Source organism: Astatotilapia calliptera, chromosome 15, assembly GCF_964374335.1.
Source record: "Astatotilapia calliptera chromosome 15, fAstCal68.1, whole genome shotgun sequence".
In the NCBI taxonomy this organism is placed as follows: domain Eukaryota; kingdom Metazoa; phylum Chordata; class Actinopteri; order Cichliformes; family Cichlidae; genus Astatotilapia; species Astatotilapia calliptera.
In genome coordinates this window covers 5,053,470-5,065,808 of record NC_137436.1, presented here as the reverse complement: position 1 = coordinate 5,065,808, position 12,339 = coordinate 5,053,470, and the positions used below count along the sequence as shown (strand labels likewise).

General features: G+C 43.3%; 1 protein-coding gene across 1 annotated transcript; it reads left to right on the top strand.

Moving 5' to 3' along the window:
- Positions 1–1,320: 1,320 nt before the first annotated feature.
- On the top strand, positions 1,321–12,109 carry LOC113006826 (E3 ubiquitin-protein ligase pellino homolog 2). Its single transcript, XM_026143020.2, has 7 exons — positions 1,321–1,649; positions 6,897–7,026; positions 9,598–9,699; positions 10,123–10,317; positions 10,920–11,105; positions 11,213–11,418; positions 11,588–12,109. The coding sequence occupies exons 1-7, from the start codon at positions 1,570–1,572 to the stop codon at positions 11,970–11,972; spliced, it is 1,284 nt and encodes a 427-aa protein (XP_025998805.1). The 5' UTR covers positions 1,321–1,569; the 3' UTR covers positions 11,973–12,109.
- The last annotated feature ends 230 nt before the right edge of the window (positions 12,110–12,339 follow it).

The window sequence follows — 12,339 nt, the reverse complement described above, 5'->3', positions numbered from 1 at the left end:
TTAACCTTCTGATATCCAGTATACAAAAGATTACTTAGTGCTCACGCTGGTTGATCAGTTACTCTGTGACCGCTGTGGGCTGTCAATTATGAAATAAGGGTGTGGCTGTTTGCTTTGGTTAATTCTGAAGCTGATTCATGAGTCATTACCCACATACAGTGTCATCACTGCTCTGTAGCACTGCAAATGTGTTACTGAGGGCACAGTCATTACCTTTTGAAACTATTATCATAGCAATTAGGTTAACATCTGTAAATTTGCACATGCAAATGTTTTACTGCTGTCCCATATATCCAGTAAAAAGAGGCCCGACACTGCCACACACTGCAGAGTCATGCAGAGTGCTATACCGTTTCGCCTTGCAACTCTATCTGCAAGCTACTACATGTTACACCAGTAAGCCAAACATGAAAAAGGGGACTGCTCCACATGAAGACAACGATGCTGATCAGTGTGTCTCTGGCTTCTGTTCAAAACCCCTGCAGCAAAGGTTTTGCTTTCATGTGTTGGTGTGGGGTGGAGGTGTCATATCTAAGCTTAGCTGTTCATTCGTTTATATTACTGGACAGTGCGTGTAAATAGAAGTGATATTTAAACTGGAAAATTAGTCACAAAAAAAACCATTCAGACTTTACTGGCTGGAAAGTTGTACTTAGCAAGTGCACTGCCCTCATGCGGTCACAACATGATGCCTTACTACAGTGTGAGAGAAAAGAGCGAGAGAGGGATGCACGCGTGGGTTCCAGCCGTCCTATATCCGTCTCCCGACTCCCACATGAAATCCAGGGAGCGGGGGGGAAGGTGTAGTCTGGGGCGCAGTGGTGACCCACATCTTAGCTCCACCACCACACCCCCCGGAGCTCCTCCTTACGTCAGACTGAATAATGGCCCGTTAGATCAGCATCACTTATGACCATACCAATAAATAAATAAATAAATCCAGTGAGGTAGTATTTTACTTTAAATATAGTAGAATCCCTCGGTATGGCAGGGGGATGCGGGTACTTCCTGTGGATTTCGAAATGGCTCATTTTATTCTATCGGGGGGAGCCAGCTTCACATGACGGATGCATCCATTCGTATTCCGCGGGTGGATACGTTCATGGCGCTTTTACGTTCTAAATGCTGAACTGCATTTATTTATCTAATAATCGCACGTGAAGTTTTTATCAGCATTTTCAATCGAGAAGTTGCACGTTTTTCCCAACGGGCGTAAATTTTATCAAATTTTTCGACATATGCTGTGAATGGCATCCTCTTCCCCCAATTTATGGTACAGCCCACTCCCTACCGTTAGCCGTTGTTGTATCCCCTGCTACTGAACAGATTTGTCGCGATACAAACTAGCTACACACTGGCATTAAAGCCACGAAAAGATGCTCCTTCACCGGATTAAAACAATGAAAAAAACACCTAGAAGTCTGGAAAAACTTTGCCCAACAGTGCCCAAACTTTGGTAGACTACAACCAAAACCACTTCCCTACAGTTTCGAGTGTGTTAGCATTGTTTTATCTCACCACTATTGCAATTGGACGCGTTTTTTGCCCCATCTGGACCAGTCCAGTCTGATGAATTCACCGAAAAAAGACGGAGATGATGATGTGCCCGTTAAAGACCCGGTAAAATACGGCGAATTGGTCATTTTGGGGTAAGTCTTTTAAAACCTTAAGCTAGAGTGAAATTATATCGTTTGGTGAACAGCTCCAGTGGCAAATTAACCTTTAAATATGTAGCGGTTTCACCAGCACAAATAACCCAGCAAATGACGTTCGAGTTCAGCTTTAATCCACTGCTCTTACAAAATATATCGCGCTTACGGTTGTTTTAGGGTTATTAAATCAATCGTAGTAAGGGATTCTAGCTTATTTCTCATTTATGTTACATTGTCGTCGTTTTCCCTCACCGGTGTAGCTGTGTAGTAATGTTAAAAAGTAAGTTTTTAAGGCATTTTATCTCAAACTACAGCCCAGCATAGTTTCTCCATCATGTTTAAGTGTAAAGGTGCAACATCTGCCTTGGCCATAGTACATAAGGCTACTACGGATGTAGCCGGTTTTTCATCAATGGTTGTAGTGGCAGCGCTGGATTGCTCAGACCTGAAAATCCCAATGATGTCATACTTTGCTGGATCGGTGCTCGCTAAAAGTAGCAGGGAGGAGAACAGCGTCGTCTGAAAAATGCGTTTTGCTTATATTCATAGTCATAGTCGCGCTCTCGTTTGGTATTACTAATTAATAAAACGTCTCAGCCAGATGACCGTCCATGCCAGGGCGGGAGGGAGGGAGTGAGGGAGGAAGGAGGAGGAGGAGGCGGAGGAGGAGAAAAGCCCTTCTACATCACCAGCGCACACAAGTACAGGAGTGGGCAGGATGTGCTGATGACAGCCACCAGCTTCCACAGCACTTCCAGCCCTGCAGCTCCACTCTATGCACAGTTTGCAAGGACCAGGAAATTACAACACACATATACACATACACAATCATATACACAGCCTTACACAGGCCTCCCTTTTGCCCTGCAGAGCTTCCTGTGTATGCCAAAGATAACTGACCTAATGGCCTATCTCTTCCCCTCCAGCTGAACACAGAGTGAGGAGGCTGTAGCCCGCCTGCATTAGAATACTGATTAACGTCCGTTTGAACACAGCAGCCCTTTACACGCTCACATCAGAGTAAGGATGTGAGAACTGAATGCCTATTTTGAGAATTTTTTTCCTTTTTTTGGCTGTGGAACTTGAACACCAGTGTGCTCTGCAGTGTGTGCCGAAATGCGCCTCCTCGATGGCTAAAAAAATGCATTTTGTACAACCTCACTTTCAAAGCTGTGGTGATTGAGAGTCGGTTTTGATTGTGCCCTGCCAGACTGGTAACCTGTCTGTGGTTTAGAAAAAGAGCTGACAGACAAGGATAAAGAGATAAAGCTGATTAACTATCTTCCAGTGCCACAGCCTGGTTGTAGTAGTACACGGTACAGTAATATTGTGAATAATTGTTTTATTATATGGGTGATCACAGGTATATTACATTTGGATTTGTGGAATTTATTGCTCTCAAACATACAGCAGGTAATTTTGCCTGGAGGCAGGCAGTGTAAGAACAGGTTGTATCTTTTACTGCTTCCTGTCAGATTTCATAATTTTCTGGCCATGTTTTATGCAACTGTGGTTTGGCTTTGCATCTGTCAGCTTTGATGATCCCATGCCCCTTGTGGTCAATGTCTACTTCACTGCTGGCCATGTGATCTTTGCAGAGGCTGCTTGCCTGCTATCTCTCGTCACCTTAGTTATTCTGGACACCATGTACCACCACCATGTCCCGTCCAGCAACCCCCTCTATTCGCTATGCGAACACCCTCTTGTCTTCTCACACCTTTCTATTCTCCTCCATAACTTATCTCAATATGGTCTCTGTCTCATTCCTCTGTCTATCACCCAGCCCTTTCTCTAGCCGACCATTCAGTGTTTTGCTGAGTGCTGACTTTCACAGAGGCAGGCCTCCTTGGTGACTTGCCCTCAACGAAAATAAACCTCGTGTTGAGGGGCAGAAGGAGTGAATATTTCATATAGTGCCTTATGATGTGTGCACATTTGTGATGCAGGCTGAACTGCCCACAAACGCATCTTAAAGAGCTGCTGTCCTTCTGGCCTTTCCCCCTCAATCCTCTGCTTTGCGTGATCTTTCAGTCCCTGTTCTCCATCTCCCATCCTTCATTTTATTCACTTATTTCTCTAAAACTTGTGATAGCTTCTGACTGTTTTTCTGCCTCCATTTCGACCAACCTGCTACCCTTTTCTCTATCTCCTGCAGCCTCTTATCCTTTGCCCTATTTTATGTGCTCTGACTTTTGGCCAAAGCCCTGAAAGCTCTGTGCTTGTGTGTCCGTGATTCCTGCACCAGTCTTTTCCTTGTTAGTCACAGTTTAGTTTGAACTGTCAGAGCAGGCCAGGAAGGGTACAGGTTTGCATTGAGTCATGCTCTTTAATTGGATTTCACATAAAAAAAAAATCAAAGTTGAATGTGCCCTGTTTGTAGTATTTCCAGGTGACATACTTGATCTGGTCAGCATCATCATCCCACCTTCCTTTCCCGCTCTATCCTGAGGATTGTCAACCACAGAAAATCTATGTTCTGAGATTCATGGAATTGAAATGCACAATATCAACTTGCTCTTAGACAAGCTCACAGATTGAACCATCAAAGACAGTTTACATTTTTTCATGAATACAAATTTATTGAAGTGTTAGTATTAAATAGTAAAAGAATAAATAAAAACAGGCCTGGGGTAAATGCAGTGAAAAACTATGAAAAATATGCTAAAGTTGTTCATCTAATTTATTTTCAGAGAGCTCATGTCAAAGTGATATTAGAGTGATTCAAGTGAGCGACATTAGGTTGCTGGAAACTGCTGTTATTAACAGTTTTCCCTTTTCATCCTTACACACAGCTGTGAGCTGTCAGGAGAGGTCACGTTACCATAAGTATAATAGAAGATTACCAACAGGTGTAACACTAAACCAGTGTCCTTCTAGCTTCTTAGATATGGTCGGTGACAGAATATAATGAGAGTGAAAGTAAACTAGTGAAGGAAGAGACAGAAAGCATCTTCATTGTCAGGTGTTGTCAGTCATGTCACCTTGAGCCCAGTTTGCAGCAAAAAAAAAAAACAACAACTTTGCAAATTTAGAGACCGAAGCTGTTGCAATGCCTCCAAACTGCTGACATTCTGGTGTTTGCTCGCTCCATGCTACATTAGCTCTGCTGCTAGCTGCTGCTGTCTAGTGAGGAAGTAAACACAGAACCATAGTGAACTGAAATGAATGTATCAGACCACAGATCAGTTCAGTATAACCAATATCCAGACCAGTAACCAGACCAGTTTTTTTGTTTGTTTGCTTTGTTTTTTTAGGGGGGGGGGCTGTCAGACTAATATCTGATCTTAATATTGGATCGGTGCATTCCGATTTCAAGGAAGCAGTTTGAGATGATTTTACCTTTCTAGCATAGTTTGTGTTATCCTGCTGGAAGCAGCCATCAGAAAATAGGTACACTGTATTATAAAGGGATGGACATGGTCAGCTGCAATATTCTGGTATATTGTGGCATTTTAACAGGGATACTGATCGGTCAAGAACGTATCCCTCACATCATTATACCACCACCAACCTGAACCATCGATACAAGGCAGGATGGATCCATTACCAACATGTTAATGGCAGATTCTGACCCTATCATCTAAATGTCGCTGTAAAATTGAGACTCCAGTCTTCTGTTTTCCACTTTCAGTGAGCTTGTGGACATTATAGACTCAGTTTTCCATTCTTACGTGTTAATTATACTTATACGTCAGATTTATGTTGTAACTTACGCCATAACTGGAACCTTGTTATAACCCTACGCACCGACCTGATGTGTACCTCTGAGAAATGTGCCTACACATTGGGTTGATGGATACAAAAGACTTAAATGGCGTGAAAGGTTGTGGTGTAGGGGTGAAATGAGTTTCCAATTATTACGTAAGTTAGGACATACATTTCTAGCAGAGGTCTAAATAAAGCTTTAGCTCACATGAGTGGCACCCAATGTGGTTTTCCAACTGCTTCAAGTTTAATATGTTGTGCATTCAGAGATGCTCTTCTGCATACCTTGGTTGTATTGAGTGCTTATTTGAATTACTGTTACCGACTCAGTCTGAATGCATCTATGCCATACTCCTGTGAGTGGTATCAATAAGGCATTGTTCATCCCAGAGAACTGCCCCTCATCAGATATTTCCCTTTTTTGGACCACTCTCAGTTAAACTTAGAGATGGCTGTGTGGGAACATCCAAGCAGATCAACAGTTTCTGAAATGCTCAGACCACCCGTCTAGAACATGCCACTTGCAAAGTCACTTAAATCATCTTTCTTCATTCCTTTTGTAAATTCATCGCAGTGTCAGGCAGTGCTTCCTTTTGTACTCAAATCAAGACCAAAAGTCAGAAGAAAACCAGACCAGATGGCTTTTCATCCCATCAACTGTGGGGAGCAGTGAAGATGGTTATTGTCAAAATTGTGAGTCTTGCCTGCAGGACTTCCTCTGAATGCTTTTAATAAGAAACATGTCCTGCTCATTAGTCACAAGCCTTACATACTGCCTTTTTTGTGAACTCAAGCTGTGAAAGAAATTACATTGACCCAGCTACAGAAAACATTGAGGACAAATTCAATATCTTAGTTAAGGTGTCAGAAGGATTTTCATTTAAAAGCCTTATATTGAGTTATAAAACAGTAATGGGCTGGACTATGTTATTTACCACCCTCTGAAAGAACCTATCATATCTGCTTGCTATTAATGAACACAAAGCTTCAAAGTATTATTCAGTATCCTCTCCAGACCACTTACTCAACTCTTTATGGTTAATGTAATTGGGCAATGGTGTGATGAAAATAAATCTGTCTTGCTGAAGATGCTTTATATTGTAAGAGGTTAGATGAAGAGCGAGCTCTTCTTTAGTGAACGTGGGCCTTAAGGACAAGCCGAGTGAGTCAGATCAAGTGCAGGTTGTCTTTCTCATTGAGGTTCAGCAGTTTAACATGAATCACGAGTGGCCTGAATGTGCTGCTCTAATTCATTTCAAACGAGCGAGCAGCGGTATTGCTGTAAAGATGCACATAATTAATTGAGCTTGCACTTTAATTGCCGTTATTTTCCTGACATCTTGGCAGCTTCAGTGTCATTTAAGTGATGACTTATGATAAGTATGCAAACAAGATAACTGTGTTTTTAACACAATTAGGCTTTCTCAATAAAGCTAGATGTCGGCTGTATTCCAGCCCAAATTAGATTACTTAAACATCATTTGTTGGTTTCAGTAGATATTTTTCGTCATGTTCTTGTGTTTGTTTATCTTCCTCCAGCTACAATGGCTCCCTTCCAAACGGAGACCGTGGGCGCAGAAAGAGCCGCTTTGCTCTGTACCGAAGGGCCAAGGCCAACGGTGTCAAGCCCAGTGCTGTGCACATCCTCAATACACCACAGGACAGCAAGGTACGTGTCCATGCGCATGTGTGTGTGTGTGCTATAGTTTTCATCATTGTGTAACATGAGTTTCCTTCCTGTAACCCCTGTTGTGTGCCAGAGGAAGGATGACTAATCATGAAGACAGGTTTATGTGGTCTGTCTGTGTGTGTGTGTGTCATCCTACATAAGGCTGTTTGATGTACTGAAAGATGCTGCATGTAAAAAACTTGAGCTGAATTAAGATTTTAATCTGGAGATGACTGATACTGATTACTGCTTGGATACTGTTTTTAGCTAGTACAAAATTCAGGTATCAATAAATCGGCCAACATTTATATTATTTTGGATGGATATTTTTTTCCCACACAGAGACTTTGCTTGGCTGGTCTTTCAAGTATATGAACAATAACCAACAGTATTGTTTATTTATTTATTTAATTTAAGATAACAGTACCACCTATGATCAGAATACCAGTTGAAAAGCCACTTACTTTTATTTTGAAAGTTCAGTCACTGTTAAGGTCCCATTATAACGTTTGTGCAGTACCTGACAAAAAGCACTGTATGACAAATTATTAACATTAAACTTCAGATTCGCAGCTGCAGTTGCTGCAGCTTAATTGAAGAGACAAGTGTAAGATTGTGTTGGTTGTACCGCCATTTTTATCATACATTAGCACAGAAGCTCAGAGATTCACAGAGTTTACAGAGGAAGAAGTTGCAACAATCTGAAATGGTAAATGGCCTGTATTTGTATAGTGCTTTACTAGTCCCTAAGGACCCCAAAGCGCTTTACACAACCAGTCATCCATCCATTCACACACTGGTGATGGCAGCTACATTGTAGCCACAGCCACCCTGGGGCGCACTGACAGAGGCGAGGCTGTCGGACACTGGCGCCACCGGGCCCTCTGACCACCACCAGTAGGCAACGGGTAAAGTGTCTTGCCCAAAGACACAACGACCGAGACTGTCCAAGCCGGGGCTCGAACAAGGCGAACTCCCAACTCTTGAGCCACGAAAAGATGAGACCTTGTGGAGAAAAACTTGGCTGTTCTTTGGTTCTTGGTTCTTGTTTTGACTTCTTCTCCTCCTATATGAGGTTTTGTCTGAATGGTGACACCTGTTGTTCAGGAGAATATTGCAGCAGGTATCTGCACTGTAACAGGGACCATAAATGGAAGAGGCTGTGTGATAATGTTACCAACAGTGCACCAATGTGGCGAGTATACTGGGGCCAAAACCATGTGGCAGGGCCAACCTGGCTCACTGGCAGAGTTGGTTTTTTGGCTCTTCTTGACACCATTCAGCTGTCCACCAGAAAGTTCCTGGCCCAGCAGTCTTAGACTGCCACTGAAAGCAGTATTCCTTGCTGTTTTTTGGAAGTCTGCTATAAGCCGCAGAGCCACACTAAATAATATCCCCATGGAGCGAGGCAAACATTCAGGACCACCTAAAAGTAATGCTGTCATGTTCATCACCACCACCTAATGTGATCTGAAAAAACATAGAACTATCTCAAAACCTGGGAATTTTTGACAGTGTCAAATTTGTGTCAGAGCTGTCGTATTATATTTGATTTCAGTGGTGTACTTAATGAAGCTGAACATGAGAGTGATCAGATTTGTGGGATTGTATTACACAAACTGGTTAACAACTTACCATGAAACCCACACCACACCACCATCTGTTCTGCTGTGTTGTTACATGTGCTGTGCTGAGAACTGACTCTGTAAGAGAATCTGTGTGATGACACCATGTCTAGACTCTTCCAAGCATCTTATTCAGCAATTTCCAACACAACAAAGAAAGGCTTTTATATCAGCAGACACGTCATCCAGTATCTATATTAGATCAACATCCACCGGCTGATCTGTTTGTCTGGCGCTTAGTAGAAGACCAGCACGTCATTGCTAAATGCTGCTCTTAATGTTGGATGATGGTACCGTGGTTAGCACTTTGGCTTCACAACAAGGTTCCCGAATCATGGTGAGGTGGAGTTTGCGTGTTCTTCCTGGGTCTGCGAGAGTTCTCTGACTTTTACCCACAATCCAAAGACATAAGTTAGGTTGTATGATTATATGGGTAAATGTGGCTTGTAGTCTAAAATGCAGTCCCCAACCTTTTTTGTGCCACGACCGGTTTATGTCCAACAATATTTTCACTGACCGGCCTTTAAGGTGCCGCAACAAAATAAAACCAGTACCGGTAGCAAAAAAAGAAGATTTATTCATAACACATGGGGAAAAGACCCAGGAAAACCGAGTTGACGATAAAAACCCTAAAACCGATCAATTTCACAACTCTCACGGCCCGGTTCCAATGACTCACGGCCAGTACCGGTCCGTGGCCCGGGGGTTGGGGACTGTTGGTTTAAAATGCTTGGAGTGGTAAGACTGGAAAAGTGTTGTATAAATGCCAGTCCCTTTGCACAAACTGTTTGAATTTAAAGGCGCCTTTAAAAACAAAAATGTAGATATACTTTATTTGCTTATAACTGTGTGTTTTACTTAAGAATATGGGTGGTTAAATGAAAAGAAAGAAGCTTCCAGAAAATGACTGCTGTACCACAAGTTGTTGCTGTTGTTGTTGTTGCAGGCGGTGCACAGCAGGGGGCAGCACAGCATCTCTTTCACCCTGTCCCGAAACCAGACCGTGGTGGTGGAGTACTGCCATGACAACAACACAGACATGTTCCAGGTAACACAGCAAGCAAACAAAGTCAACTTTTATTTTCTTTTGAGTGATGAGAGGATTCACAGCAAAATGTACTCCAAGAAGTGCGATCATGTGCAAGTTTCCAACTGTTATGTAATCCCATCAAAGTCATTTCTACAGGAGGGTAGATTATTTTGGTTCAGAACTGGGACCATTAAGTGTTAAAAATAAAGAGATTTACGTCATAGCTCCAAGAAAGTCTATTTTTATGCACACGCTTGTGCTTTTCTATTGCTCTTACAGATCTTTTTAAACATAAAAATGAACCATCTTGCCCAGATAGCTCAAAGCCATAAAATTATGAGCACTGATGCTTTAAAAGAAATAGCTCTGCTTACCAGTAACATTTTAATGAGACATTTGTTTCAGTTAATAAATAGTATTTTTCTGTGCTGTCCCCTGCAGATTGGACGCTCCACAGAGAGTCCTATTGACTTTGTGGTAACAGACACCTCTGGAGGAAAGGAAGGCGAAGATCCTTCCATTGCTCCCAGCACCATTTCCCGTTTTGCCTGCAGAATAGTGTGCGAGCGCAACCCGCCTTACACTGCACGCATCTATGCTGCAGGCTTTGACTCCTCCAAAAATATTTTCTTAGGGGTGAGTAGACTCATACTCCAGCAACAGGTTTCTAATAACAGAATATTTTAGATTTTAAGTTATTGAAAAATCTAACTGAGTCCCAGTTTCTTGTCTACTGTACACATCCTGATGATTTAAGAGAGCTTAACTTTCCATGAAACGATCTGATAAAAATTGCAGTGTTTGACTAGCTTTCACTCATTTTCAGTCCATTCCTTGTACCTGACCATTTTGAGAGTGTTGCTTTGTATGTTACGCCACTTAACACTGACCTATGAATCATTCAAGCATAGAAAAGCACCTGCCTGCAAGGGATGGGTGCGTTGTCCATGTGTTTCCATGTGTATTTGCACATCTCAATAAATTGCTGTACCCATTTTCCTTGCAAAATGGTGCGGTGGCCAAAGACTTTTGCACAGTGCTGTGGGACTTCTGTTGTAGAAAGTGATGCACTGAAGATCTAACTGCAAAGTCTTTTTTCCCTGTGTTTTTGGACTGCCTGTATTTGAAAGTAAGACGAGAGCAGCACTCTTCATGCTGGGAATAACAGTATGATTGACACAATAAAAATACTTTCTGAAACATATCAATATTATGTTTTAATGTCTTTGCTGCCACAGGAGAAAGCAACCAAATGGAAAAATCCTGATGGGCATATGGATGGCCTCACCACTAATGGGGTGCTAGTGATGCACCCACAGGGCTTCCCAGAGGATCCCAAGCAAGGCCTGTGGAGGGAGATCTCCGTCTGTGGAGATGTTTATGCGCTGCGGGAGACACGGTCTGGACCCAGCAGGGGGACGCTGGTGAGTTGCCGCAGGTTTGGTTACCATATCTACATTTCTTCAGTGAACTTTCGGGGTCTGTGTTTGCCTTTTATTGTACACAAATATCTGTTTGTGCGTCACTTCAGGCGGAGGGGGAGAGCAGCGCACTACGTGACGGGTCGCTCGTCGATCTCTGTGGTGCTACTCTGCTGTGGCGCACCGGTGAGGGGCTCATGCGCTCTCCCACTCTGCGTCACCTGGAGGCGCTTCGTCAGGAGCTTAACGCATCCCGGCCCCAGTGTCCCGTCGGCCTCAGCACACTGGCGTTCCCCAGCCTTCCACGCAGTCATAGGTCAGGGCCACACTGATGGTTAAATTAAGGTCTTGTTATTTATTTAAAAACGGATTATTTCCAATTACTAATTTTAGGAGAAAATTCTTCACAGGTTTTTCTATTTTGTTACACACGCATGCATTAAAAAATTTTCTTTAAAATATCGGTACACTTTATTTAACTTCAGCCTTGAAGAGCGTCAACCCTGGGTCTACCTCGCCTGTGGCCACGTCCACGGACGCCACGATTGGGGCCAGAGATCGGAGAGAGAGGAAGATCCAGGAGAGGGTGAAGGCTCCACCACCCGGCGAGAATGTCCCCTGTGCAGGAGCGTGGGTCCCTACGTGCCGCTGTGGCTGGGCTGTGAGCCTGCGGTGTATGTGGATGCCGGAGCCCCCACTCACGGTTTTGTGCCATGTGGCCATGTCTGCTCAGAGAGGACAGCCAAGTATTGGGCTGAGACTCCTCTGCCCCATGGGACGCATGCCTTCAGACCTGTCTGCCCCTTCTGCTCCACTGCCCTGAGCTCCCCCGGCTGGACACGGCTCATCTTCCAGGGCCCCATCGACTAATCACCACTTCTCAGCAACAACCACAATAGCAGGAAGCTACCTGAGCTGCGTTCATGCGTTCAAATGTTGATCAGTATGATAAGCGTGTGTGTTCTGTACAATAACACTCTCTGTTACTGAATGTAGCTCAGTGCTGACAAATCCTTCCCTTTGTTTATCCTTTAGGGCTTGCTGATTAGTGTAAGATCAAGAAAATAGGACAGAATTATCAGTGCTGTCAATTCAAAGTGTTTTCTAAATTTTAAACCATTTCCCGCCCCCCTCGTGCAGGAGTCAGAGGGTTTTAATTCCAGCTGAACACAGTGGCAGTTGATTTCAGTCATTACTCGTCTTTCAGCGAGACACAGCTCTCAGAAGTGATGCTGCA